Source organism: Pipistrellus hanaki, assembly GCF_964339955.1.
Source record: "Pipistrellus hanaki genome assembly, chromosome: 2".
Taxonomy (NCBI): Eukaryota; Metazoa; Chordata; class Mammalia; order Chiroptera; family Vespertilionidae; genus Pipistrellus; species Pipistrellus hanaki.
In genome coordinates, this window is record NC_140504.1 from 199746694 (window position 1) to 199774548 (window position 27855).

At 58.0% G+C, this 27855-nt stretch overlaps 3 protein-coding genes across 9 annotated transcripts; all 3 read left to right on the plus strand.

Annotated features, from left to right (window-relative positions):
• Window positions 1-4300: 4300 nt before the first annotated feature.
• On the plus strand, window positions 4301-9095 carry MRPL20 (mitochondrial ribosomal protein L20). Its single transcript, XM_084872663.1, has 4 exons — window positions 4301-4510; window positions 4602-4712; window positions 6890-6967; window positions 8704-9095. Exons 1-4 carry the CDS (start codon window positions 4424-4426, stop codon window positions 8875-8877), a joined length of 450 nt encoding a protein of 149 aa, XP_084728789.1. The 5' UTR covers window positions 4301-4423; the 3' UTR covers window positions 8878-9095.
• Window positions 9096-10541: 1446 nt separating this feature from the next.
• On the plus strand, window positions 10542-20218 carry CCNL2 (cyclin L2). Of its 5 annotated transcripts, XM_084872652.1 has the most exons (11): window positions 10542-11679; window positions 11963-12037; window positions 12254-12363; window positions 13664-13784; window positions 15344-15408; window positions 17718-17817; window positions 18006-18110; window positions 18206-18347; window positions 18712-18823; window positions 18898-18990; window positions 19096-20218. In XM_084872652.1, exons 1-11 carry the CDS (start codon window positions 11374-11376, stop codon window positions 19448-19450), a joined length of 1584 nt encoding a protein of 527 aa, XP_084728778.1. In that variant the 5' UTR covers window positions 10542-11373; the 3' UTR covers window positions 19451-20218. The 5 variants fall into 5 exon arrangements, with proteins under 5 accessions (XP_084728778.1, XP_084728777.1, XP_084728781.1 ...); XM_084872651.1 differs by having other exon boundaries at window positions 18898-20218; XM_084872655.1 differs by lacking the exons at window positions 10542-11679; window positions 11963-12037; window positions 12254-12363; window positions 13664-13784; window positions 15344-15408 and adding exons at window positions 15989-16168; window positions 17221-17404.
• A 1199-nt stretch (window positions 20219-21417) lies between these two features.
• AURKAIP1 (aurora kinase A interacting protein 1) lies at window positions 21418-23033 on the plus strand. 3 transcript variants are annotated; one of them, XM_084872661.1, is made up of 4 exons: window positions 21418-21563; window positions 21928-22012; window positions 22313-22761; window positions 22850-23033. In XM_084872661.1, the coding sequence occupies exons 2-4, from the start codon at window positions 21961-21963 to the stop codon at window positions 22949-22951; spliced, it is 603 nt and encodes a 200-aa protein (XP_084728787.1). In that variant the 5' UTR covers window positions 21418-21563; window positions 21928-21960; the 3' UTR covers window positions 22952-23033. The 3 variants fall into 3 exon arrangements, with proteins under 3 accessions (XP_084728787.1, XP_084728786.1, XP_084728788.1); XM_084872662.1 differs by lacking the exon at window positions 21418-21563 and adding an exon at window positions 21631-21692; XM_084872660.1 differs by lacking the exon at window positions 21418-21563 and having other exon boundaries at window positions 21586-22012.
• The last annotated feature ends 4822 nt before the right edge of the window (window positions 23034-27855 follow it).

The following is a 27855-nucleotide window of genomic DNA, read 5'->3' on the forward strand; positions in this document are numbered from 1 at the left end:
AGTGGATGGAGAGGGGAACAGTGGATGGAGCTGGGATCAGGGGATGGAGCTGGGATCAGGGGTTTGGAGCTGGGATCAGTGAATGGAGCTGAGATCAGGTGGATGGAGCTGAGATCAGGGGATGGAGCTGGAATCAGGGGATGGAGCTGGGATCAGGGGATGGAGCTGAGATCAGGTGGATGGAGCTGGGATCAGGGGATGGAGCTGGGCTCAGTGGATGGAGCTGAGATCAGGGGATGGAGCTGGGCTCAGGGGATGGAGCTGGGCTCAGGGGATGGAGCTGGGCTCAGGGGATGGAGCTGGGCTCAGGGGATGGAGCTGGGATCAGGGGATGGAACTGGGATCAGGTGGATGGAGCCAGCTGGCACTGGGGGCGGAGGCGGCGGGCACTGGGGGCTGCTGCTGGCTGGGTGCGTGGACGCCTGGGGCGCGGGGCCCGGCGCTGAGCATCCCGGCGGGTGCGGACCGCCGGCAGGTACTTGGGGGCCTCGCCCCCGGGGGGCGGGCGGGGAGGGCGCAGGCCGAGGGGACCCCGGGCAGGAGGAGGAGGAGGTTGTCGGGGCTTCGGGGCTCAGGCTGGCGGGAGGGTCCAGGAGGGTCTGGGGTCCGAGTGCAGCCTGGAGTTTGCTTCCGGTTGTAGCCACCTCAGGGACGCCTGGGGAGGACCCTGGCCGGGTGCTCCAACTTTATTCTGAATACTTTTTTATTGCCCTGGCCTGTGTGCCCAGTGGATAGAGAGTGGACCTGTGGATCATAGGGTCCTGGGTTCGATTCCGGTCAAGGGCAGGCACCTTGGTTGCAGGCTCCTCCCTGGCCTGGTCCCTGGTCAGGGCTCATGCAGGAGGCAACCAATCCATGCATCGATGGTTCTGTCTTTCCCTCTCTCTTCCACTCTCGCTAAAAATTAATGGCAAAATATCTTTGGGTGAGAATTTAAAAATTTATATATATATATATATATATATATATATATATATATATATATATATATAAATATATATATAAAATTGATTTCAGAGAGGAAGGAAGAGAGAAAGAAACATGAATGATGAAAGAGAATCGTTGATTGGCTGCCTCCTGCACGTCCCACACTGGGGATCAAGCCCACAATCCAGGCATTGAACTGTGACCTTCTGGTTCACAGGTCAAGGTTCAACCACTGACCCATGGCGCTGGGCCAGGTGTTGAAGTGTGTCTAAGGACAAGGAGCGGGGGAGAGTTAGTCTCTAGGCAGAGCCCTCCAGGTGCCCGAGGGACTGGCACACTTACCCGCCGGGAAGCTGTGCCGAGAAGAGGCCATTAGGAGACCCAGGCCAGGCGAGGGGGGATCAGGCAGATGGCGGGGCGGCCCTGTCCTCTCCTCCCCTCCTCTTCCAGGACGTGGAGACTCTACTTGACCAGGGGGCCCACCCCAGCCTCAGGGACAGGCCGGTGCTCTGCCCTCCACAGGGCTGCCGCGGGCGGACACCTGTCTGCCGCCGGCTGCTGGCCGCCTGGGGAGCGGGGGTGGATGCTGGGGATGCACTGGGCCTCATGCTCGGAGAGGCCACGTGGACGTCGCCAGCCACCTCTGGACAGGGGCGCGCAGGCCAATGCCACGGGCTGGCCCCGCTCCACACCCCTGCACCTCGCTGTGGAGCGTGGCCACGGCCCCACCCCCGAGCTTCTGCTGAGCCGAGGGGCCAGCCCAGCCCCGAGGACGCTGTGGGGTGAGGTGACCCAGGACCACATGGCCGAGGAGGGCCTGTCCCGGGCAAAACCTCCCCTTTGCCGAGAGCAGAATGACTGCTAGGGGCCGGCTGGTGTGGCTCAATGGGTTAGCATCGACCTATGAACCAGGAGGACATGGTTCGATTCCTGGTCAGGGCACATGCCAGGGTTGGGGGCTCCATTCCCAGTGTGGGGTGTGCAGGAGGCAGCCAATCCATGATTCTCTCTCATCACTGATATTTCTATCCGCCTCCCTCTCCTTCCTCTCTGAAATCAATGAAAGTAGATTAATTAAAAAAAAACAAAACACCACAAGAATGACTGCCAGGGGCACACAGCTCAGGGGATGGGAGAGGCTGAGCCGCACAGCGCAGGACAGGCGGCTCCTGACTCCCATGGCCTTGGGGGTGTGCCAGGACCCCCTCTTCGGAGCTGAGACCTGCCTGGGTGGAGGGGAGAACCGTCAAGAGTCTCTGGAATAGACGAGGACAGTGGCATGGGACTGCCCCACTGACTCCCAGGAGCGCCTCACCTCTGCAGTCCAGCCTTCTCCACATTCTCTGGCAGAGCGACTGGGTCGTGCCCCAACATCTGAGGGTCAGCCCTTTGTCTGTCCACCGTGGGGGTATCACCCTCAGCCGCTCTCTGTCTCTGAGGGTGCTCTCACTGTGCTATCTTTGAGTTGGCATTTGTCGATTTGCAATCAGTCATGTCAGGGCTGAACCCCTGGCCACCCCTGTGATCCAGAGCCCACACACCCAGCTAACATACCCCCCACCCCCAAATCACCAGGGCCAGGTACCAGACAGCTAGAGGTAGCCCCTGTGCAGCAAGGCCCGCAGGGATGATCCAACAAACCAGTCCCAAGAGGTTTCCCTGCCCTGCACTACAATTCCTGCTGGAACCCCTGCTTCCCCACTCCTGCCTCCTCACTGATACGGGTCTCCCCGTAGCACTGCAGGCCCTGGCATGTCCCCTCCACTCAGGGAATGTAAGTGCCCACCCCTGTGCCCTCACAAAAAATCATTGCCTTTATTCAATTTAAAAGTATACTTTAAAAAAATATGTATATTTTATTGATTTTTACAGAGAGGAAGGTAGAGAGATAGAGAGCTAGAAACGTCAATGAGAGAGAATCATCGATCAGCTGCCTCTTGCACACCCCCTACTTGGGATGTGCCCGCAACCAATGTACATGCCCTTGACCGGAATCGAACCTGGGACCTTTCAGTCCGCAAACCGATGCTCTACCACTGAGCCAAACCAGTTTTGGGCTAAAAGTATACTTTCTTGTCTGGCCCGTGTCGCTCGGTGGATGAGTGTCAATCCAGGAACCAAGAGGTCTCCAGTTCAATTCCCAATCAGGGCACGTGCCCAGGTCGCAGGCTCAGCTAATCAATGATTCTCATCATGGATGTTTCTCTCTCTCTCCCCCCATCTCCCTGAAATCAATAAAATAATATATATATATATATATATATATATATATATATATATATATATATATATATTTATTAAATAAATGGAACAAAATGTAAGCAATGGGTCATTTGGGGAGAACGTATTACAGAATTCCTTCAGCTAGTGTTGCAACTTTCCTAGAATTTAAAATTACATCCATGGGGAGGGGAGGGAGATATGGGGGAGATAAGAGATCAACAGAAGGACTTGTATACATGCATATTAGCATAACCAATGAACGCAAAACTCTGGGGAGGGAGGGCATGTATGGGAGTGTGTATGTGTGTGGGAATTGGTAAGATATGTATACTTATAATACCTTAATAAAGTAAAAAGTAAATAAAAATTACATCCAAAGAAAACATTATAAAGAAATTGCACCTACTTTTTGCCCCCTCACTATTTTTTATGGTAAAATACACAGAAGGTGAAATGTACCAGTTTAACCATTTTTAAATATATATATAAATTTTATTGATTTTTTACAGAGAGGAAGGGAGAAGGATAGAGAGCTAGAAACATCGATGAGAGAGTAACATCGACTGGCTGCCTCTTGCACACCCCCTACCGGGGATGTGCCCGCAACCTTGACCCGGGACCTTTCAGTCCGCAGACCGACGCTCTACCAGTTTCGGCAAGTTTAACCATTTTTAAAGGGTCCTATGCGTTTAGGACTTTCACAGCTTATGCAACCGCCCCCGCTACCCCGGGGCAGAACACGTCATCACGCGAAAGGACACCCTGTCCCCAGGCGGCCACTCCCCGCCCCCCTCCCCGCCCCGGTCCCGGTCCCGGTCCCGGTGGGCTCGGAGTCCGTGGACCCGCCGGTTCCGGGTATTCACCGGACGGAACCAAACGACACGCGGCCTTGGTGCCCTGCTGGCCCCGCCTGAGGCCAGGCTCCCGCAGCGGCGGTCTGCAGCGGCCCTTCGCCCTCCGCGGGGCACACGGAAGGCCCACGCGTGGGGCAGGGCGGCATTGGCTTCTCCCCCGCCCCGCCCCGCCCCGCCCCCGCCCCGCCGCCGGCGTCCACGCCCACACCCGGACGCGGGGGGCGGAGAGACCGGGAGGCTGCGCGCGCACCGGCCCGCCGCGCCCGAGCATGCGCACGAAAGCGAGGAGGCGGTAGGGCCGAGGAGCATGCTCGATGCCCCGGAAGTTCCCGGCGGGCCGCTGACCCGGAAGCCCTCGGCCGGCGCGGCGCGGCGCGGCGCGGCGCGGGCGTCGTTCGGCGGGGACGCGGGCGGGGAACATGGTCTTCCTCACGACGCAGCTCTGGCTGCGGGCCCGCGTCACCGACCGCTACTGGCGGGTGCAGGAGGTGCTGAAGCACGCGCGGGTGAGTCGGCCGCGCCCGCCCCGTGCCCCGGCGCGCCCGGGAGCCCGCGGACCCCGCCGCCGACCCGCCTCTCCCGTTCTTTTTGACCCAGCACTTCCGGGGGAGGTCGAACCGCTGCTACCGGCTGGCCGTCCGCGCTGTGATCAGAGCGTTTGTGAAGTGCACGAAGGCCCGGAGACTGAGGAAGAGGAACCTGCGGAGGGTGAGCCTGGACCCCGGGGCCCGGCGTCAGCCCCCGGCCGATGGGCCTGGCCCCCGCCCTCCCCTCCCCTCCCCTCCCGCGGGACCCGCGGCAGCTGCGGCAGACCCCGTCCCCCTGCCGCCGAGGCGGAAGCCTCAGCACCGTTCTCCAGGCCTTTGTCTCTCGTTCTCATGCCCTTCACCCCAAATCCCGCAGGAACCGGTGGCCAGGGCCCCGTGCCCGCACCGCCAACCCCCGCCTGCGGCACCGCCCGTCCTTCTCCGCCCAACCGTGTCCGCTTCTCAGCTCCTCTCCATCTGAAGCCCCGGGGGCTTCCCGTCCCTCCCCGCTCGTGAGGAAAGGCAGAGCCCAGCCGTGGTCACTGTGGTTTGGTCCCCCCCGCCCTCCCGCCTGCTCCCTCCCCAGCAGTTTGCACTTGCACTTGGGTTTCCCCGAAGTGCCACCTTCTCAGGCCGGCGCCGCTCAGCGCCCTCGTGAACTCGGCATCCAACGCACCATGTGTTTTACTTGGTTGGTGGTTCTTTGCTCGCCCCCTCCCCCCACTGGAAAGTAGGTTTCACAGGGGAATCTTACTGCTGTTGAACGCTGTGTGACCCAGGGTCCAGGTCAGTAACACTCTGTAAATATGGGCTGAATGGATAGAGGGGTGGGGTGTAAATTTTTTTTTTAATTTTTTAAAAAATATTTTGATTTTTTTATAGAGAGGAGAAGAGAGGGATAGAGAGTTGGAAACATCGATGAGAAAGAATCATCGATCAGCTGCCTCTTGCACACCCCCCACTGGGGATGTGCTCACAAGCAAGGTACATGCCCTTGATTGGAATTGAACCTGGGACCGTTCAGTCCGCAGGCCGACGCTCTATCCACTGAGCCAAACCGGTTTCGGCAATTCTGACTCTTTAAAAAAGTATATACATATATTTTTATTGACTTCAGAAAGGAAGGGAGAGGGAGAGAGAACCATTGATGGGCTGCCTCCTGCAACTCACAATCCAGCCATGACCTCCCGGTTCCAACCATTGAGCCACGCCTGCCAGGCCTGTCCTTTCAGTGTCAGACCCACTTCACGAACACATGGTCCCCACACAGTGACCTGTCCCTGCCTGTGAGTCTGCAGAGGGGTCTGTGCACCCAATTTTGTTGTTTCCCCTCTGGGTCTTGTCAGCAGGGGATAGAGGGGGTGCTGGCCCCCCGGCCCCTGGGGGAGACCCAGCTGTGCACCACTGGTTGGAATGTGCTGTGAAGAGCTGAGAGCAGGGCCTGGCAGCAGCCTCGAATTTGCTGCCACTGAGCAGCAGGGGTTCTGGGCGGGTCCTGGGCTGCACAGCGGCTGGTGGGGACTGGGTAGAAGTGTAGTCTCGGGCTCCCCGGGCACCTGCAGCAGAAGCCCCGGAGGTGGGGCAGCAATCCGTTTGACAAGCCTGTGAGTAATTCTGATGCACAGCCCAGCTTGAGGACCGCTGATGGAGGGGAAGAAAGAGGGCTCGAGCCTTAGCACCGAGTCAGGCATGGCCTGAGAGAGCCTCCCCTGTTTAACAGAACAGTTCCATTCAGAAGCCTTTGCGTCACTGGCTGGTCCCTTCCCCCTAGCCTCCAGGTGCCTGCTCCGGAACGCCCTGCAGCTCCTTGCCAGCCAGGTCCTCGCTCCCTGCAGCCCTGCTCTGCCCTCCCCCTGCTCCCTGAGGGAGCCGCACCTCCGTGGCTCCTGCGTGACTCCACATGCGATCCTTCCCAAACTCTGAGCCGAGTCTGCAAGTCCCCTTCAGCTGTGTTCTTGGTGCCTAAAGGGGTTTGAATTCCACCTCACTGCACCCACTTCCTTGCGTGCTGAGAGGAGCTGGGCCTCCTGCTGTGGTGTGGAAGCCTGTTCGCCTGAGCAGGGACACGGACTCACATGCACTGCTACGGCAGCAGCAGCTCGCTCAGAGCCTCTGCTGGGAGGTGTGGATGTAACGTATGAGTTATGTTTTTGTTGTTAATCCTCACCCTCGGATATTTTTCCATTGAATTTTAGAGGGGTGGGCAGGGAGACAGAAACATCTGTGACCTAGGTATGTGCCCTTCACTGGAACCAAACCCAGGACCCTTCAGTCCGTAAGCCGATGCTTTATCCACTGAGCCACACTGACTAAGGCAACAATGAGTTCTTAAGTTTCTCAATATTTTCTTAATTTCAGCTCTGGGTTAATCGGATTACAGCTGCTTCCCAGGAACACGGCCTGCGCTACCAAGCATTCACTGGCAATTTAGTTAAGGTATGATTGAGGATGGGGTTCTGGTGAGATGTTGAATGTCTGCGGAAACCAAACTTCTTGACCCCATGCACCTGAACACTGATTTGTCATCCGCGTGGACTTCTGTCAGTTCAGTGACCCCCCACATTAGCTTTGTGCTTGTCCTGCTGGTGGTAGAATTGGAAATGGACAAGACACAAATATGCATTTCCCCATCGAGGGAAAAAGGCAGAAAAACTTGGCTTTAACTTTTAAGTTTAATTTCACAGTTTTTTGGTCTGATGAGGCAGCAATGAGAGTTGAAACTCATAATAAAAGCTTAATATGCTAAGTGTCCAGTTGTCCAGTCGTCCCTTCAACCAATCAAAGCGTGATATGCTAAAGATGTGCTAAGGCTGCTCAGCTGCTTGCTGTGACGTGCACTGACCACCAGGGGCAGACGCTCCAACCCTTAGGTTAACTTGCTGCTAGGGTCCAGCCTATGGGGACTGAGCCTGACCCTACCGGACATGCCCTTGCTGGCTAACCTCCCCTGTCCCTCCTCGGCCCCAGTCATATACTGGTGGGGTACCTTGGCCTGGCCTGCGTCCTCACCATTCAGGACCCCTCTGGGGATATCGGAGAGCCAGTTTCGGCCTGATCCCGCAGACCTCTAGTGCAACCATAAAGGAGGAAAATGTCTTGAAGGGGGTAAAGGTGTGTCACAAAATCTTTGTAATTGTTCTGTTTGGTGTTTATGCTATTTCCTGAGGGGTTGTGTTTGTGCTTCTATCTTGTACCCGTTTCTTGTCCTTGGTATTTTTTTTTTAAAGCTTATTACTTTAGTTAATCCTCACCTGAGGGTATTTTTTCCATTTAAAAAAATATTTTTATTGATTTTAGAGAGGAAGGGAGAGGGAGAGGTAGAGAGAAACATCAATGATGAGGATCATTGGTTGGCAGCCTTCTGGCCGTCCCTTACTGAGGATTGAACCCACCACCCAGGCACATTCCCTTTTGGTGCATGGAACACACTCAACCAACTGAGCCTCCTCCCGCCCCCCTTCCCCTTCTCCAGGCTTATTGATTTGAGAGAGAGAGAGAGAGAAGGGAGAGGGAGAAACATAAACCTGAAAGTGGAACATTGATTGTCAGCCTTCTGCCTGCCCCTGCCGGGGATCAAGCCCACCACTTAGGGCTGTGACGGGCCGAGGACTCAGGCTGGCAGCCTTTCGGTGCACAGGACAGGACAGTGCCCCGCCAGTTGAGCCGCATCGGCCAGGCCTCCAGTTCCGAAGTCACCTGCAGGTTTACTTCACCGACGACTTGGCTTGGCTGTCTGTGGGAATGGGGAAAGCCCAGCGTGGGTCCCTGCTTCCCCTTTGGGTCTGTCTTCGTCGTTTGCAAATGGGATTGTCACTTCCTCTTCTGAACTTGCCCCAGGCCCACAGTTGCTCTGTCTGGGTGATGACCACTGACCCTAAGCAGGATCCTTGGTTTTCTGGCATCAGGACTGGATGCCAGCCTCCTCTCTGCTACCTCCTGCAGGGGAGCGCTCCCTTCCTGTCCACATTCCTCCTCCAGTGTCCTGCTTGGATGGGATTCACCTCTCCCTCTTCCCCCCCTCCCCTTTGAGGGCAGAGCCTGCCCTGCAGCCGTGCAGGACATGCTCCTAGGAGTGGACCCAGCTTATGCGCTGGGACTAGGAGCTCGGCGCCTTCTCTTCTGCTTCAGAGAAATGCATTTCTGATGCTGAACGGGCTCTGCTTCTCTCCCAGTGCCAGGTGGAGCTCAACAGGAAGGTGCTGGCTGACCTGGCCATCTATGAACCAAAGACTTTTAAATCCTTGGCTGTTTTGGCCAAAAGGAGGCGAGAGGAAGGGTTTGCCGCTGCCTTGGGGGACGGGAAGGAGCCGGAAGGCATATTTTCCAGAGTGGTGCAGTACCACTGACGGACACTAACACATCGCCCTCTGCAGCTGGTTTCGTAGGAAGAGGCGTTTCCTGTGATCATAATTAAAACAAGAATCCTTTGCCAAGAATGGGTTAAGTATGACTCGCAGTTGTGTTACTTATTTCAGTAACCGTGTGAGAGAAAAGGCCTGTGTCCTCATCGGGAAAGACCAGCGACTGCTTGTCGATTGTGTTAATAAAGCTTGTGTGCTGGTCAGCGTTTCCGCTTGTGTCCTCTGCGTCAAGCAGACACCTCTGTGCTTTGCCTCACGTGGTGGGAGCGGCTGCCAGGGTGAGGCGTATTGCCTGGTGACCTGCCCACTTTTCTCCATCCTCACTGCAGGCCAACACCCCTCTGGCTCCAGTCACTGCACTGGCCTAAGAAACGCCTCCTGGCCCTTGTCACCGTGTTCGGTGATGGCCACTAGACTGGAAGCGTTTCGAGGCTTGGGGAGGAGTCTCCTTCCCTCGCTGCACCTTGTCTGGGGCTGGACTGTGCACGAGGTGCTCAGTGCACACACTCGTCAGTAAATGGCCCCTGGGCAACAGGTGGAGAAACAGGAGCTCTTCGGTGTGTGAGCACCACGTCCTGCTGTGGAGGAGCGCCTTTCTCGGCCAGCGATGTGGGGCAGCAGGGACACACACACACCAACCCATCGTTTTTTCTCTCTTCCTTCCAAGCTCTAAAAGTCTGTGGAAAATGTTTCCTCACTTGGGTGAGGTTTAAAAAAAAATAAAAGTGGTGGTGGTGGGGGAGAGATGGGGGGAAAATGCAGGAGTCACCAGCAAGCAGTCAATGCTGCTATGGGCTAGCAGCAACACTGGACCCATTTCCCTTCCCGGGCCTGACCCTGACTGGATAGAGCCATAAGCTGTTGGCTGAGGGTTCCAGACAAGATATTACTCTGGTGAGAGTTTGGGAAAACTAGCTACAGGTCAGTAACACTGCGTCTGTTCCTCTGGTACAGCTACGAGAGCAGCGCGCTGTCAGGTGACTTAAATACCACCAGGGGCTGGCAGTCACTAACCCAGAGCGTCCGATACAACCGACCAGGCAGTGGTGGTCAGTAGTTAGTTCATACAGGTATCGGCACCTGAAGAGCTTCCTCTGTTGGTCAGATGAAGTCCAAGGCCTTGACCACAGCTCCTGGAACACCCCAGCCTGGCCCCCTGCCCACGATGCCTCGGGAACCCTTGCTTTTCCTTGGGGTGTCATGGACTTCGGAGAAACATGGAATTCTGTGTTTCTGGCTACCCCTCTTCCTGGTGAAGTCAATTCTGCTCTGTTTTGTCTTTGGCTCCATTCTGAGGGCAAGAACTCTGGTGATCTGGTAGTATTATTTGTACCCCCAACCCTGGACTCACCGAGAACTGGAGAGGGATGACAGTACCAGCCGCCACGTATTAATTCAAGCAAACGGAAAAAGAGAGCCCTCTGAGAACAAAACCCAGAAAACTTCAGAACACAAACGCACAAGGTCGGACCCAGGAGAACTTACCCTTTAGCTCCCGAGCCGAGGAGGAAAACGAGCTCAGCTGGATCTGTGGGCGCCGCACCTGTTTGCTCCCCAGACCTGGAGCTATGGGGACCAGGGGTCTCTCTGGATCCCAGGTGAGCCCCAAACATGCAGACGTAAGTAAAAAGTCTGTCAGGTGTTCATTCAGCAAGAAGGATTTATTGGGGGAGGGGGTGCGTGCGGTGGGGAATGGGAGATTGCAATCCGAAATGTGTGGTCCAGGCTAGCCAAACGGAGGTTTCCGTTCGGAGGGAAAAGAGTGCAGTACAGCCGAAAGCGGAAGAGGAAGTTAAGGGCAGGGGTCCGTCACCACCGCGGGGCTGGGTGCTCACGCCAGAGCCGTCCCCGCGGGATTCTCCCGGCGACAGGGGTGTGAGAGCCCCTCCCACCCGCGGCCTAGGTTCACCTTTCTGATCTCAACGTTGACACCCTCAAACACCTCCCTGAGCCTCCGAGGGTCCCCCCAGGCTCAGGGGGCGCACCCCACAGCGGAAAAGCAGCCACGAACCCCTGCGCCTGCCCTGGGGTCGTCCCGCCGAGTGACACCGCCCCCGGTCCGGGCCCTCACCTAGTGCCTTCCGGGTGCCCGCAAACCCCTTCGAGAACAATCGGACCCCCAGGAAGCCTTCGGGCTGCAGTGCGGGGCTCGCGAACTCGCGAATTGGTGAGGAAGACGCAGCTCCGCCGGGGCGGCACCCGCAGCGAGTGCTTCCGGGTTAAGGCCCAGACCACAGCCTCTTCCGGGCGCCGCGGGGCCCCCTGGGTAAGGAGGAGGCTCCCCCCCGCCCCCCGCCCACGCCGGGTTCCGGCATCGTGCGCGGCGCTGACGGGCAGATCTCCTAGCCAATAGTGGCAAAGGGTTGCCGGGCCGCCCGCAGGTCCAACCAATGACGCGGTAGGGCTGGATGGTCCCGGACGTAAACGTCGCGAGGAGCCGCCCTGCCGGGCAGAAGCCCGAAGAAGAGTCGGCGGCACAAAATGGCGGCGGCGGCGGCAGCGGCTGCGACGGCCGTGGCCGGGGCTCAGGGTCCAGCGGCCCCTGCGGCGGCAGCGGCGGGGACCCCGGGCCCGGGGGGCACAGCCCCCGGGTCGCAGGGCGTGCTGATTGGGGACCGGCTGTACTCCGGGGTGCTCATCACCTTGGAGAACTGCCTCCTGCCCGACGACAAGCTCCGCTTCACGCCATCCATGTCGAGTGGGCTCGACACCGACACGGAGACCGACCTCCGCGTGGTGGGCTGCGAGCTCATCCAGGCGGCCGGCATCCTGCTCCGCCTGCCGCAGGTGAGGGCCGCCGCGAGCCCGGCCCGAGGTAACCGCCGCGCCGGCGCGGGGCGCGGCCGGGCCCTTTGTTGGCGGCGGGGCCGGGTCCGTGCTGACCCCGACCCCGTCCTGTCCCCGCCCCACCCGGCCCGGGCCCGGGCCCGGGCTCCCCGCCGCCGGATCGCCGCCGGCGGAGAGGGCGCAGGCTCCGTGGACGTGTTGAATAAACGTGTGTTTTTCCCGGGCCGGCGGCCCTGCGGCTGTTGTCGGGCGCCTTTAAAACGCCGGCACCTTTGTCTCGCAGGTGGCCATGGCGACGGGGCAGGTGTTGTTCCAGCGGTTCTTCTACACCAAGTCCTTTGTGAAGCATTCCATGGAGGTAAGGGGTTCCGCCCGCTCCCCGCTGGCATGTGCTGGGGGGAGCCAGGGCCGGCTCTGCCGGTGGCTTCTCAGGAGGGGATGTTGGGAGCCCCGCGTCCCCGCCCAGGGGGCCTGTTCCTCCGGGCGCCCCCGCTCTTGGCTCCCCGCCGCCCGGAAGCTGCGGGAGGCCTGGCGCCGGAGCAAACCTCTGCGTGTTGCAATGCTTACGTTGTAGCACGTGTCCATGGCCTGTGTGCACCTGGCCTCCAAAATAGAGGAGGCGCCCAGACGGATCCGGGATGTCATGAACGTCTTCCACCGCCTGCGACAACTGAGGGAGAAAAAGTGAGTCCAGCACCTGCCCCAATGCCTGCCTCCTCTTTGCCGTTAGTAAGTGGCACTGTTTCTGAAGCAGAATCCAGGGTGTGAGGTTCTTGTTATTGATCCTCACCCGAGGATATTTTCCGTTGATTTTAGAGAGTGGGAGAGAGGGAGAGACAGAAGTAACCAACCGTGTGAGGCAGCCACATTGATTGGTTGCCTCCTGCATGCAGCCGGGGTACGTGCCCTTATGGGAATCGAACCTGAGACCCTTCGGTCTGCAGGCCTATGCTCTGTCCACTGAGCCAAGCTGGCTGGGGCCAGGGTGTGAGGATTTTAGACCAGAAGGGGGCCTGTGCCCAGGGTCCTCACCGCGCTGCTGAGTGTGTTCAGGCCCCGGTGAGGAGGACGGTGCTGGGCCTCCAGGCTGCTGGTGGGTTTCCTGGTTTCCTAAAGCTGACGGACGTCCTTAGGGACCTGGCTGTTGAAAGGTTGCACTCAAGCCAGTGGCTCAGTGGTTGAGCCTGGATCTGTGAGTCAGGAGGTCCCGGTTCGATGCCATTGGGGCACTTCCTGGCCTGTGAGCTCCATCCCCAGTAGGGAGCCACTTCTCATCATTGATGTTTCTAGCTATGTCTCTTTCTTCCTCTCTCTGAAATTGACAAAATGTACTTAAAGAGTGAAATAAAGGTTGTGCTTCCTTTGGTTCATTCATCTCAACACAGGCCCCTGGGCCTGCAGCCAGAGCCCCTGGCCGCGCTGGGCCGAGTCTGTAGAGCGGGTTCTCTGGGTCAGACGGGAGGAGGCTGGAGCTGTAGGGAGGCTCTGTGGTGGGAGGACATGAACTCGCCGCATCTGTTTGTGGTGTTTGTTATGGTAGACTAGAGGCCCGGTGCACGAATTTGGGAGAGGGGTCCCCCTCTGGCCAGCCTGCACCCTCTCAATTAAGGGCCCCCTCAGGGGGATGACTGGCAGTCGGACATCCTCTCACAATCCTGTACTGCTGGCTGCTAACCGCTCACCTGCCTGCCTACCTGGTTGCCCGTCACTGCCTCCCCCTGCCAAGCCTGGTTGCCCCTAACTGCCCCTCGGCCCCCTTAACGGCCTGTTTGCCCCCAACTGCCTCCCCTGTCGGCCTGATTCCCCCATGCAGCCTGCTGTTCAGTCGTTTGGTTGTCCCTCACTAACCACCTTAGGCAGCCATCTTGTGAGGTTTAATTTGCATAATATCTCTGTTATATAGGAAGGATTCTAACTGTGTGGGGGTAGCCAAAGGATTAGGAAGAGTTTGTCTTGTTTGACCTGCTGTACTGTGTCTTTGTAGGAAACCTACCCCTCTACTGCTGGATCAGGAGTATGTTAACTTGAAGAACCAGATTATAAAGGCAGAGAGACGAGTTCTCAAGGAGCTGGGTTTCTGCGTCCACGTGAAGCACCCCCACAAGGTGGGTGGAGGCCCCCCGGCCCCAGGGACCCCGGAGTCGCTGCTCCGTTCTCTCCGAGGTTGAAAATTGAGGACGATTAAATGTGTCCCTGGCATGGGTTTCCATTTTCTCTCCATAATCTGAAAATACTCTTCTCTGTTAGCCTTCTTGTGTTCCCTGTTGATTTTGGTAGTATGTTTTTAAGAGTTTTGGAAGTAGCATTCTATGTTTGATCTTTCAGAAATAGTGATGAAGTTGTAAATAGAGCATCTGTCCGTTTACATTTTTCTTTTTCAAAAAAATTTTTTAACCTTCATTTGATACGTTTTGCTTAAAAACAAAATGATTTGAGCGAGCAAGCAGGAGAGAGAGATTGACTGCCTGCCTCTTGTATGTGCCCCAACTGGGGATGGGGAACCTGCAACCTTTTGGTACACAGGACAGTGCTTCCACCAACTGAGCCACCTGGCCACGTCTCAACAGCTCGTTTTCTTTTATTTATTTACTTGTTTGTTTATTTATTATGTATTTATTTTAAACAGCTCATTTTCTTTTATTTATTTGTTTGTTTATTTATTTTAAACAGCTCATTTTCTAAAGTTGCTTTAGTAACGGCTTCATCTCCTCCTATAACTACGCTGTTTTTCAGGAAGAATTAGCTGAGGAGCGTGGCTACTGTAGGATATTCTGAGTTCCTTCTCCGTTCCTCTCAAACACAAAGCTGTTGTTTATTTTGACGTTGATTTGAGAGGGGGAAGAGGGAGGGAGAAAAGGGATGTGTGCTCCTCTTATTTACGCATCCATTGTTCTGCTCCTGCCTGTGGGTATTGGGACAATGTTCTAACCATCTGAGCACCCAGCCAGGGCCCAGAGCTTGTTTTATTTTATTATTTTTTTAAAGTTAGCCTTTTTTAAAAACATACTTTTTTTTGCTTTCAGAGATTAAAGGAGAGAGGGTATGCTTTCAGAGATTAAAGGAGAGATGGAAACATCAATGATGAAAGAATCGTTGATCGGCTGCCTCCTGCAAACCCCCTACTGGGGATGGAGCCCGCAACTCAGGCATGTGCCCTTGACTGGAATTGAACCCAGGACCTTCAGTCCAAAGGCTGACACTCTGTTCACTGAGCCAAACCAGCTAGGGTCGAAAGCTTGTTTTAAAAAATACTGCTATTTGCGTCTTTGCTTTCATTTTCTTTTTATTGGTGGGCTTCCTCATACTCTCTTTTTTTATTTGACTTTCTGGCATTAATTCAAAACCTCAGTCAATTACCGTAGATTTAAGAGCTTTTCTTCATTTGCTGACACTGTTTTCACACCGTGTTGTGTGTAAGTTGGTGATGGGTACACAGCTGCTGGGGGCAGGCTGATGTCACCGGTGAGAACGTGTGAAAAACAAGGTCTTCCCTGTGGGTGCAGGGAGCAGATGGCAGCAGAAGCCTCCTGCTGAGCTGTGCCCTGGGCTGGGGCCAGGAGCCTCCTGGGAGCTAGCATGAGGCTTACTGCTGCATGGTGCCCTCAAGATCTGAGATCTGGATTCCAAGGTTCTTGGTAATAACTGCCTGACCCGTATCTTCCAGATAATCGTTATGTACCTTCAGGTGTTAGAGTGTGAGCGTAACCAACACCTGGTCCAGACCTCATGGTGAGTTGATTTTCCTTGTTTTATGAGACCAGCCGGGGCAGGCAGGAATATGTTGACTGTAGGCACTTGGGCAGTGGGTAGTTGGTCCCATGACTTGGTTGTGGGCTGGAGTTGTCTGAGTGCCCAGTGTTCCTGCCACGTAATTCCAACCAGCCTCCCCAATATCAGGCACTGGCTAACGGTAAGGTGGCCCACACCTTCCTCTGACCCCCGAGAGCAGTCGGTAGGCTTCCTGTGGGGGCTGCAGGCGGGCACCCCGGATACCCGGGTACGGGCGCAGTCTTTCTTAGTCCTGTGTCTCCTGTGAATTTGCTCCCCGCTGTCTCAGCAAGACTCCTAGGGAAGAGGGGGTGTAAAGTTAGTGTACAATTCTGGGGACGGGCTTTAACCATATGTTAGAGATGAGGCCTGGAGTCACAGGGCAGTGCTGGGTGCGTGGTGAGTTTTCCCCCGGAGTTAAGGCTATAAGGGTCATATTTTGCTGCTGAATTGTCTGGTGCTGTGCTATCCAAGAGAACCTGTTTTGACTTTTCTTTTCTGTACTCTTTCAATCAAAGGGGAGCCTCTGAGGGTAAGTGACTAAGACTTCTCCTCGCTGTCCAAGCGCTTCGGTGCAGGGACAGCGGCCGTCCTCAGCCACTCCCGGGCAGGCTCCACGAAGGCTGGCCTAGATGGTGGTATGCTCACGATAGTCTAGTGCTGGCCGACGCTGCTGTGGTTCTGACGGTTGCGCTTCTTGTTAACCCTCTGTCGTGCTTTGGTAATTGTATTGATTAGACTTGATAACTGTTTGACTTGAAATTTGTTCCTTTAAAACTGCTGTACCTACCTGTGCACTAAAGATGCAATACCTGTCTTTGAAAAAAAATCTATGGAAAGCTGTGAGAATTGGCTGATGGAACTGGGATGTAAGTAAGGGATAATGGCACTATTTCTGGAGGTTCTAGGGCTGCCATTTCAGCAGCTGAGTGAAGGTAATGCATCTTTAGATGACCCCATGGATACTTTATATTGTAACATTTCAAATATGCAATTAGCTTAAGTATATGTTTTGAGCAATTTGTCTTGTTTTTAGGACTTTAAAGTTAATAGATTAATGTTATCACTGTTTGAATATTGAAAATGTTTTATTAAGATAAAAAAACTTCTCGATGGTTATGTGCATACAATGTTTAAACTGTTCATTTGCGATGCTCTGGGTCCTGGCCTTGGTGCCCTCACACTGGTTCTCAATCACCTCCTGGTGCTGGAACACGAGCTTCCCAGCAGGTGCCGCCAGCGGCATGTGCGGGCCTTGAGGACCTTGGAGTGCTTTGTCTGTTACCTTCTCCAGGGCTTGGGAGCCAGCTATACCAGGGTGGGAGTGGGGTGGGGTGGGGGATCAGTCAATCACAGCATGACTTGGCTCACCTGTGGGTGCAGCTTGACTCAGGCTTGTCACCTGGGGGTGTGTGGGGAGCGGTGACTGTATGACCTGTTCACCTGTTTGTGCAAGATTGGTAAAGTTTCCTGTTAAGTCTTAGAGAAACACGTATGAAAGAAAATGTTAAATGTAGCCAAGTTTAAAATGTCACCTTTTAAAAATGCAAATTATTTTTGTATTTCTCTATTTTCTAAAGTATGATAAAGTTTTTAAATGTACTGGTTATGGTGGAAATGATGGTATTTTGATGCTTTTGTCTGATCTTATGAATATTCATTTTAAGACTCCTTGTTGAATGGGACAATTTGGAAATGGTTTTTGCTAAGCCTGAGAAGAGGACTGCCCTCTGGGCACTGAGCCCTCCTCGGCATGCTGTTCCCTGCTCCCAGGGCGAAGCTCCTCTCCGCGCGGACTCCCTCGTGGACGAAGGAGGCCAGGCTGGACGCCTCCTGCAGGAAGAGGAACGAAGAGGACGGCTTGTCTCAGAAAAGCCTGTGGCTCCGGGCTCGCAGTCCACTGAGTTTGCATGTTTCTCTGCACTACGGATCTGAGCGCTTAGATTTCTCTAACCAAGTCCTCTCTCACCCGTTTCTTTCTGAGGCATTGTGCTTTGCATGAGAGCAGGCAAAGTGAGAGGGAAAAGGAAAGTTAAAGTTGGTTCTCTTCCATAGCAACGCCGATTGACATTCAGCCAGGTTAAACTCTCCCCCCACCTCACTGTCCTGTGTTCAGAAAAAGCAGTTAGTTCGTTTCCCCGAACCCGAGAGTCCCAGGACTGTGTCAGGTCCTCGCAGCAGGCTCCTTAGAGGAGGTGCCCTCCCTAGCTGAGGCCGATGGGCGTCCTGGGTTTGCCGGGTGCTGCAATTCTCCCTGCGTTTGGTTTCAGGAATTACATGAATGACAGCCTTCGCACAGACGTGTTTGTGCGGTTCCAGCCCGAGAGCATCGCCTGTGCCTGCATTTACCTTGCAGCCCGGACTCTGGAGGTCAGTGCTGCGCCCAGGGGTTCCGGTCGGGCCCTTCTCCAGCCTCCAGAGCTCTTAGGGGTCGGGCACAGAGTGTGCTCATTGGTGCGATGAGAGGCCGCCTCGCAGTGACCAGCGGGGTGGCTTTCACTGCACCCAGTGCCTTGTTGGCCGTGAGGGCAAGCATAACCGGTAGCATTTGTTTTCAGATCCCTCTGCCCAATCGTCCCCATTGGTTTCTTTTGTTTGGAGCAACTGAAGAAGAAATTCAAGAAATCTGCTTAAAGATCCTGCAGCTGTATACTCGGAAAAAGGTGGTTCTGTGTTTTTTTGTTTGTTTTTTTCACGTAGCATCTGTGTTTGTGATAGAAGCACCTCTTTCTGAACAGGTGGATCTTACCTTTTCTAGGTTGACCTGACACAACTGGAAAGTGAGGTGGAGAAGAAGAAGCACGCCATGGACGAGGCAAAGGCGCAAGCCAGGGGCCTGCTGCCAGGCAGCACCCCTGCCCTGGACAGCACCTCGGGGTTCTCCCCTGCCCTCAAGCCCGGTGAGTCTGCTTCCTACAGGGCGACCTTCTTCCTCTCGAGTGTCTGAGCCCGTGGTGATCCTGGAGACGTCCCTGAAGGGATTGCTTTCCTCGGCTTTATTTCCGTTAGCAAGCAGGGCTGTGGGGGTGGTTTACCCAGCCGGCCCGACCCTTCCCCAGTCCCTGCAGGTGGCCCCTCTGCATCTCCGGTGCATGTCCAGGTCCCAAGTCCCAGGCTGGGAGCAGGAAGTTCCCGTTAGCATGTGTCCCCCCCCCCCCCCCCCCCGCATTGTTCCGTAGAGATGGTGGTCCGTTGCTCTGCTAACCTGTTTGTAACGCTGTAGTTTTCTGAACGTCAGGTCTTAACTCCTTGTACTGGTTCTAGCGGAATCTCCCAAAGAAGGCAAAGGGAACAAGGCTTCCCCGCTCTCGGTGAAGAGCACCAAGAGGAAAACGGAGGGCGGGAAGAAGGCCAAGGCTGACAGCCCGGTGAACGGGTGAGTGCCTGCGTGCCCCGGTGGCTGTGGGGGGTGGCGGAGCGCAGGTCTGAACTGCTGCTCCCTCTTCTCAGGTTGCCGAAGGGGCGAGGCAGTCAGAGTCGGAGCGGGAGCCGTGAGCAGAGCTACTCGAGGTCCGCATCGCGATCCGCTTCTCCTAAGAGGAGGTGTGTGCCCGAGGGCTGCGTCTGGCGGGTGGGTGGTGGTTTCCCAGGGTGCAGAGGCGAGGTGTGTGGTGCTTGGTCATCGCCTGGTGCTGCTGTTCTTCACAGGAAAAGCGACAGCGGCTCGACCACAGGAGGGTCCAAGTCCCAAAGCCGCTCGCGCAGCCGGAGCGACTCGCCCCCGAGACAGGCGCACAGAGGCGCTCCCTACAAAGGCTCCAAGGCGAGGAGCTACCGCAAGGCCAAGGACTGCAAGTACCCCGCCCAGAAGCCACACCCGTCTCGGAGCCGGAGCTCCTCCCGCTCGAGAAGCCGCTCCCGGGACCGGGCAGACAGTTCCGGCAAGTACAAGAAGAAGAGTCATTACTACAGGGACCAGCGGCGGGAGCGTTCGAGGTCTTACGAGCGAACAGGCCACCGCTACGAGCGGGACCACCCCGGACACAGCAGGCATCGGAGGTGAGGCCTGGGTCCCCGGGAGCTGCCCCCGCCGCGCCAGGCTGACCTGTGGCTCAGCTCTCCTTGTAAATGGTGTTGACTCTGGACCTCGGGGTGAATTCGGAGATGGAATCGAGAGGATGGCACGGTGCCCTTCAGGTTGGCTGGGCGAGGCACATGCCGGTCCCGGTGCCGGGCCTGTCTCTCTCGGCCGCAGCCCTGCAGCACAAGCTGCAGAGTCGATACTGCGCACGCCGGTGGTGTGGATTGGTGCTAACGACAGGCTGTCTTCACTCCCATACCGACACTCAATTACGTTAAACCAACAAAATGACTTTTAGGACCTTTGCCTATATTAGGTTGTACTTATGTACATATTTTGCAGTATTTCACAATGAGAAAATGGCCTTAATAGCCCCTATTCTCTATCCACGTTGTAAATAAACATGTGTTTAATACAAGTTAAAGCTATATATGAGAACTCAGAACTTGAATTCTGTCAGCCTAAAACTTGTGTAGAGAATTCTGATTTTTAAAATGTGAAGGTGTTTAGATCTGTGTTGAAAGGCGTATATTTTTATCTGCGATGCTGAGTGCAGGCCACCAGCTCCTAAATAGAGATTTCCTATCTATGCATTTCATGTGGTTGAATAAATAATTCTCTCTGCTCAGGATATTTGGACATTAAAGAATTTGTAGTGTGTCCTGCTTGTTACTGCGCACAGCCCACAGCGCCCATTCTCGGGGTGTCTGTGCTGCCGCCTCTGATCTCATTAAAGCTGTTTTGTATCAAGCTCCTGTGGCTGCTCTTCTGTCAGAGGCTGGGGGCCTCGCCGTCTGCATGTTCACAAAGGCTGTAAGGGAAGGGAGAAGTACAGAAACTGCCTGCACCCGAGGCACGCGGGTCCGTTTGGAGCATCGCCCCCGGCGGTGTCCCCCTCGGTGGTGGCAGGCGGGTGGACAGGGAGTGGGCCCCGTGAGCAGGATGGGCCTTGTGCTGTTTCCCAGTCCTGGGTGGGCCTTCATATGCCTGGCTTTGGCTCTCCCAGACCAGCACCTCTGCAGGTGGGAGGGCACTGTGCATGGCTCATAGGTGCCATGGGGCCAAGGAGATGTGAAAGCCACAGGATCAGCGCCTAGGTTCCAGGTGGTGCTCTATGACCAAATCAGCTGAGGTGGGCTGGCTATGCTCACAGACCTTCCTACTCGGGCAGCCCCTCGGGACCGGGGGCACAGCGCCATCCTGCGGCCTCGGTGGAGAGCAGGGCCTGGAGCTGTGGTTTCTGCCGCCCTCCCATGGGTGGATGCAAAGCTCATTGCTTACTTAGGTTGGGGCCTGAGACGACTGGACTCGCAGGTAAAGCCACCAACGGGCACCACTGCATCCTTCCCCTCCCCGGCACCCCTGATGGCCCTTCCAACCCAGGCCAGAGCGAGAAGGGGTCCTGGGGCCCTGGAAGCCTCTATCCTGAGAAGCAACCGGCTCAGCCAAACCCAGTCCTCCCAGGAGGCTCTTTTGGGTTTTGGACAAAAACTGAAGTTTCTAATTTCTCTTTCCACAGGCACAGTTTGGGAGTTCGCCTTAAAAAAGGAAAGGCAATCCACCGCTGCAAGGCGCGGGCCTCCGCACAGGCGGGGAGAGGAGGCCGCCATGCCAAAGGGCTGGGGCGGGGCTTCTCTGGTGCCGGAGCTGCGGTCTGACACCTTCACGCCCCGTCCCGGGGGAAGGAGAGGACGGAGCTGGGCCTAAAGGACCTGCGCCTCCAGCCCCAGCAGGCGAGGTACCCCAGCCGCTTTTGGTCGCCCCGCGCACTCCATTTCCGTCGCACATTTAAACGTCACTTCCGCTTGCCTCAGCGAAGAAGCCCTGCTATATGCCAGTTCGGCCGCGCATGCGCAGAGAGCACCCCTGGGATTGTGGGAGATGTAGTTTTCTTGTCTCCCTAATCCGCTGGGCTGGGGGCGTGGCATGGCGGCTCCTCTGGCCGGAAGCCGTGGCTTTCTGGGCCGGGTGGGGCCTGAGCCGAGACGGAGTCGGGCTCTGTACGAGCGCCAGGGGGCGCTGGACGTAGGAACCACCGGCGGCGGCACCCGGGCTGAACACCGGACCGGAAGTACCTGCGCACCGCGGCGGAATGGTCAGTGTTGGTCCCCGGGTTCGGGCCTGGAAAGGGCTGGCGGGGGCCGCCGCGGGGCGCTCCAGGGGCCGCTGCGAGAGCCGCCGGTGTGGGCCACCCTTCCGGGGCCCGGGCCCGCCCGCGGCCGTGGTGCGCCGCTCCCCGCCTCCGGCTCCGCCACGCGCGGACGGCGCCTGGGGTGAAGCTGAGACCCAGGGAGGCTCGGTGCCTGGCCCCGGCCGCGTGGTGGGAGGCGGGTCGCTTGGGGAGGGAGCGAGGTCCTCCCGGGAGTTGAGGACCAGGAGGTGGCGGGAGCCGGGGCGAGAGGACCGCAGCCCCAGGCCCGCCAGCCGCCCCCTGACCTCCGCGCGCACCTGTGTTCCAGCTCCGCTGAGCGCCCGGGCCGCCACCGCCGACCATGTTCCTGGCGCGTCTGACCTCCCAGCTGCTCAGGGTCGCTCCCCGGGCAGGTAAGCGCTCCCGTGGGGCCCGGTGGGCAGGACACACAAGCGGGTTAGGAGTCTACGCCTCCCCATCCGGAGGCCAGGGCCTGGCCAGCCAGCTGCCCTGCAAACATCCGAGCATCACAAAGGGGAAGTCCCCCCCATCTCCCCCGCCTCTCCCCCAGAACGTCAGCAGGGATTCGGACCAGGACTAAGGTTACCCCAGGCTGTGATGGCGCTTCTGCTCCGAAGTCCCGGCAGGTCCGGCCGGCTGAGTGCAGGCTACTGCAGCCTGGTGGGTGGTGACTGTCATCGTGTCTCCCGCAGGCCTCCGTGGGCCCAGGCCTGTGTCAGGAGTGCTGGGCAGCCATGTCTGCAGGCCCCGCTACAGCACGCAACCAGCAGCCCCGAGCCCGGTTGCCGTCCTCCCGGGCAAGGGGCAGCAGCAGCTGGAGCTCGAGGAGATGCTGGTCCCCAGGAAGATGTCCATCAGTCCCCTGGAGAGCTGGCTGACCGCCCACTGCCTCCTGCCCAGACCGGACGCCGGGGTCCCAGGGACTGTGGCGCCAGCCCAGGCCTACGAGTGTCCGCCCGGCCAGGCGGGGGGAGGGGCTGAGCAGGGGCGCCAGGAGGTCTGGGACGCGCCCCAGATTCAGTGCAAAAACGTGCTGAAGATCCGCCGGCGGAAGATGAACCGCCACAAGTACCGCAAGCTCATCAAGAGGACCCGGTTCCTGCGGCGGAAGGTGCGCGAAGGCCGCCTGAAGCGGAAGCAGGTACTGGTGGGTCCGGCCGGCGGCGTGGGGCCAGGCGGCCGCGCGTGCGTGGCCCTCACACGGGTGTGCGTCCCTTCTGCCCTCACAGATGAGGTTCGAGAGGGACCTGAAGCGCATCTGGGTGAAGGCGGGCCTGAAGGACGCCCCTCCGGGCTGGCAGACGCCCAAGATCTACCTCCGGAACAAGTGAGCGGAGCCTCCGCCCCCGATGGTGCTGCTGCTGCTGTTCTCTGTAATAAACGCTCCCGGAGCCCCCGCTCCTGCCGCCTGGACCCTGTCTGCCTGGTGTGAGCTGCCTTGGGGTGGAGGCCGGTGCCAGCCTCGGAGGCACCGAGGCCCTGGGTGGCAGATTGGCAGGCCCTTCCCGGTGCCGGCCCCTGTCCTGGTGCCGGGCCCGTGGGAATGACGGCCTAGCTGTCTAGGAAGGAATGCCGTGGGGCTGGCTGGGACTGGAGGCCCAGCTCTGCCCGTAGGGCACTTGGTTCCCCGGGGGCAGGCAGCCTCTTACTGGTCATACAGATGGCAGAGTGCCCAGGACAGCAGTAGGGCTGGCAGTGCCCGGCTGAGGTGTAAGGGGGGGGCTCAGGGAGGACCTCCCTGGGGGCACGGGGAGGGACGTCAGGAAAGGCCCCGGGGCCCCCAGAGGTGACGGGCGATGCTCAGCAGGCTCCAAGGGCCTGGGACTCGAGTGGCCCCCGAGCCGCCCTCCCTGCCCTGCTGGGGTCGGGGCCGCTGGCCTCCTGTGGGCTCCGTGTCCTCAGCCTCTTCCCGGGCCTGAGTGGGGCAGCTGGAGGGGGTGTCCCAGCAGGTTCTGGGTGCGGGTGGTGAGGAAGGTGTCGCCTGTGGGGCTGGAGAAGCCCTGGAGCCCTGGTGTGAGCTGGGGTCCTTCTGGGCGGGGAGGGGAGTGCATTATCCCTAAAAAGGGGACCCGGGCGGGCCCGGGCTCTGCGTGGGCTCAGGGGAGGCCGTTCCCACCCTCAGACGCAGGACCACGTCCACGGAGCCTTCCCGTGCTGCCCCGCCCGCCAGGCAGGCCGGCCGGGCCCCTCGGGGCCTGGGTGTGAGCTCCCGGGAGGAGGCAGGTCTCGGAGGCTTGAGCGGGTTACCCAGCAGCTTCCCTGGGACGGACCGGACCACGTCCCCTCGGGGAGCCAGGCGGCCCCCGCCCCGCGTGTGCTGGTGGGCACACAGGCCGCCCGATGCTGTGGCCATGACAGCGAAGGGCACAGGCCTGCTTCTGCTGCTGGCCGCCAGGGGGCAGCAGTCAGCACCTGCTGCTGGGCTCACGGACATCCTCTGGGTCTTGGCTTCCCCAGCGGCAGTGGGTGAGGCCCCTGGGCCAGGGCCTGGGCCGGAAGCTGCCTGGGGATGGAGCGGACCCTGCCTTCCGGTGCCAAGTGTGGCCTCGGCCACGGCAGCTGCCCTGGCTCACCCGCCTCCCGGGCCGGCGGGAGGAGGAAACAAAGCCTCCCTCTGGAGCTGGGCCGTGGGGGGCTCTGGGGTGCGGCTGGCCGGCTGTGCACCCGGGGGCTGGTGGGGCCCCCTGAGCCAGCCTCCTCCATCCTGGGCGGGGCCAGGGGGCCAGCAGAGGCAGCTGCCCGTGGGCACATCCATCTGCGGAGACCTGCGTGGTGACGGGAGGGACAGTGGGTGGGGCCAGGATGTGCTGAGTGCCCTGCTGTGCACAGGGCAGCCCCCCACGCTCCCCAATTAGCCCCCAGCTTCCGTGGCAGCGCCGTCCAGACCCTGGTCCAGGGTCGCCAGTCTGTCAGCGCAGCTCCGGGGCCTGCCCAGCGCCTCCCCCTGCAGCCCGGCCCTGGCAGCCCCTCCCTGCCCCTCCTGGGCGGCGTGCGCACGGCTCAGGCTGCCTGTGGCTTGGATGCCTTTGGGCCCAACCACAAGCTCAGGAGGCAGAACCGGGTTTTATTTTTATCTCCACAGCCCTTCCCTCTTCCCTGCAGAGCCTCCACCCTGCCCCCGGCTGTGGGGAGTGCAGCCCCTTCTCCCTGCTGTCTCCCCCGTTCTGACCCAGGCGCCCCCTGAGCGAGGGTGCGGGGGGCAGTGGGGGCCTGCAGGCTGCCTGCCTGGTCCTGCCGGTGGCCCACCCCTTGCTCAGTCTCCCCGGCAGGTGCCTAGGGCTCAGGTTCCAGCCGGGGGAGGTCCCCAAGGCACAGCTGATGGGACCCTTGTGGGTCCCTGCCGGGGGCTCCTCCGTGCTCTGGCCTGGGCATTCCCACCCACACGGCCTTCCCACTCAGGCCCTGTGGGAGGACGGGCTGTGAGGGCCGGGAGCTCTCCCGGCTGAGCCGCTCAGGGGCAGACACAGCAGCGTCCTTGCCGGGCGGGCCCCATGCCGAGCTGGGAAGGAGGCTGGGAAAGAGAGCGCTCTCTGATCAGCCGGCTCCACTCCGAGCTCCCCAGGGAAGGTCCCAGGGTGGGGAGGCGGGGGGCGTGTCCTGCAGGGCTGAGCCGAGAGGTCCAGACCTGGGTGCTGGCCAGAGGGTGGCCCTGCTGTCTGCTGGGCACCCGAGGCCAGCCCGTGCTCCGAGAGCTGGACTCGATCCTCACTGTGGCTGGAAGCTTCTCCCTTCCTGTGTCCCTGGAAACCACGCGTGATGCGTGTGATGAGAAAGTGTCTGGTGGACGGAGCTGGTGTGGGTGTGAGCTGAGGACGTGAGAGTTCAGAGAGGAAAGGAAGCTGAACTTTTTTAAAAAAATGTCTTTATTGACTTTAGAGAGAGAGAAGAAACATCGATGAGCGAGGAATATCGATTGGCTGCCTCCTGCACGTTCCCTGCTGGGTGTCAGGCCTGCACCCAGTGACCTCTCAGTGCCTGGGACGCTCAGCCACTGAGCCACACCGGCTGGGAGCATTGACCTTCTGATGCCTGAGGAGTGTTCACCTTTAAGAAGTTATTTTCTGCCGAAACCGGTTTGGCTCAGTGGATAGAGCGTCGGTCTGCGGACTGAAAGGTCCCAAGTTCGATTCCGGTCAGGGGCATGTACATTGGTTGTGGGCACATTCCTGGTAGGGGGTGTGCAAGAGGCAGCTGGTCGATGTTTCTCTCTCATCGACGTTTCTAGCTCTCTCTCTCCCTTCCTCTCTGTAAAACAATCAATAAAATATATATATTTTTAAAAAGTTAATTTCTTATAGAATCTATGGAAGGAAGGAAGGAAGGCCCCCTCACACAGCGAGAGTGCAGTGTTTAAGTCGGCCGGGAAGGTGGATGCTCACGTTTATATTAGAAAAAGCTCCGATGATTTCAGAGAGAGGGGGAGAGAGCTAGGAACATCAATGATGAGAATCATTCATCGGCTGCCTCCTGCACACCCCCTACTGGGGCTCGAACTCACAATCTGGGCCTGTGCCCTGACGGGAATCAAACCCGGGACCCTTTAGTCCGTAGGCCGACGCTCTATCCACTGAGCCACGCCAGCCAGGGCTCAGATAATACTTTTAACCAACACGACCCCTTGGACAGTTCAGTCTGGTTTCATACTTTGGTTTCGTACCGTGATGTAACCTGGGCGGACTCCGTGGATTAGGACATCGGCCTGATGCGCCAAGGCTGCAGGCCCAGCCCTGGGCAGGGCACACAAGGCGGTGAATGTAGAAATAAGTGGAACAAGCCCAGGTTTCTCTCAAATCGGAGAAATGAAAACAGCGATGGGTCTTGATGACGGTATAAAAGATCAGGTGACCTGCCCTGGCTGGTGTGGCTCAGTGGATAGAGTGTCGGGCTATGGACTGAAGGGTCCTGGGTTGGATTCCCAGCCAGGGCACATGCCTGGGTTGCAGGCTTGATCCCCCGTAGGGGGCGTGCAGGAGGCAGCTGATCTGTGATTCTCATCATTGACGTTTCCCTCTTCCTTCCTCTCTGAAATCAATAAAAATATATTTTTTTAAAAAAAGAGGTGACCTGACATAGCTCCTAGAAGAATTGGGCTTATTTACATACGCAACGCTTAACTAACCTTTCCTGAGTTTCCTTGTCTGGTTTTATGGGTCCGGCAAGTTATTCTCTCCCCCACAATAGTTGAAGGTCTTATAGGTAAACGTTAATATTTATTGTTTGTTTAGGTTAAAATAACAAATATAGCCCAGCCGGTGTGACCTAGGAACCAGGAGGTCACGGTTCCTTTCCCGGCCAGAGCAATGCCCGGGTTGTGGGCTCGGTCCCCAGTAGGGGTGTAGGAGGCAGCCGATCCATGATTGTCTCTCATCCTTGATGTTTCTGTCTCCCTCTCCCTCCCTTTCTGAAATCAATAAAAAAAAATTTAAAACAACTAGTATATTTTATAAAGGACATGAACCTGAGGCAGTGCTCCGAGCTGTTTGCATTTCACTATCCCTCGTCACTCGCCTCCTGTGGTGTCACCTGTGAGGAGGGCACAGCCCCCCTCGCGGCCCATGAGCCCCGCCCCAGGCCTCGCTGCTCCTCCCTGGGGCCCGGGTCTGCCCCTCCCGGTGGGAGGTGGTGCCATGCTGCCCGCTCAGGCGTTGCGGAGGAGCCCGGTGAGGAGGGGAGGGCCACGTGTGGGCAGAGAGGATCCAGCTGGCAGGGCCAAGCCACCTGGGTCCAGCAGCCCCCGCTGAGCCATCGCAGCCGTTCCCACGTGGAGTGGACAGCCGGGCGGTCAGCCCCGCAGGGAGTCCTGACCTGCGGGGTCAAAGGTGGCTGACCCTGTGCCCTGCTGTGCTGGGTGGCTGGGCGCTGGGGTCCCTCGCACAGAGGAAGGTCCTCTGCTCACGCCATCACCCCTGCCAGCCGGACGCCCGGTGGCGGCTGCGTCACTGGCTCCGGCCCTGAGCTGTCCGGTGGCTCCTGTGCCCTTTGACAGCTGTCACTCATTAGGTCAGCGCTGGCTTCCCTGCTGACTCAGCAGGTTCTGGAGGCCCCTCCCCCACGTCCTGAATAAGCCATTTCCCTGGAAGGAAGGCCCGGGAGGGCTCCCGCCTCTGCTCCTCCGTGGGTGACAGAGAGGTTTCCGTGTGGTGTGTGTGTGTGTGTGTGTACCCCCGTGCACACATGCATAACCGCTTCTCCGAGGCGCTGGACATGAGCTCACACGATGGCCGGCCGAGGCGGA

Excerpts from the sequence above, each read along its gene's own strand:
- MRPL20 (XM_084872663.1), top strand. The coding sequence starts at position 4,424 with ATGGTCTTCCTCACGACGCAGCTCTGGCTGCGGGCCCGCGTCACCGAC. Across the intron at positions 4,713-6,889 it reads GGAAGAGGAACCTGCGGAGG|CTCTGGGTTAATCGGATTAC; the intron begins GTGAGCCTGGAC and ends TCTTAATTTCAG. Across the intron at positions 6,968-8,703 it reads TCACTGGCAATTTAGTTAAG|TGCCAGGTGGAGCTCAACAG; the intron begins GTATGATTGAGG and ends CTTCTCTCCCAG.
- CCNL2 (XM_084872651.1), top strand. The coding sequence starts at position 11,374 with ATGGCGGCGGCGGCGGCAGCGGCTGCGACGGCCGTGGCCGGGGCTCAG. Across the intron at positions 11,680-11,962 it reads TCCTGCTCCGCCTGCCGCAG|GTGGCCATGGCGACGGGGCA; the intron begins GTGAGGGCCGCC and ends TTTGTCTCGCAG. Across the intron at positions 18,111-18,205 it reads AGCTGTATACTCGGAAAAAG|GTTGACCTGACACAACTGGA; the intron begins GTGGTTCTGTGT and ends TACCTTTTCTAG.
- AURKAIP1 (XM_084872661.1), top strand. The coding sequence starts at position 21,961 with ATGTTCCTGGCGCGTCTGACCTCCCAGCTGCTCAGGGTCGCTCCCCGG. Across the intron at positions 22,013-22,312 it reads CAGGGTCGCTCCCCGGGCAG|GCCTCCGTGGGCCCAGGCCT; the intron begins GTAAGCGCTCCC and ends TGTCTCCCGCAG. Across the intron at positions 22,762-22,849 it reads GCCGCCTGAAGCGGAAGCAG|ATGAGGTTCGAGAGGGACCT; the intron begins GTACTGGTGGGT and ends CTGCCCTCACAG.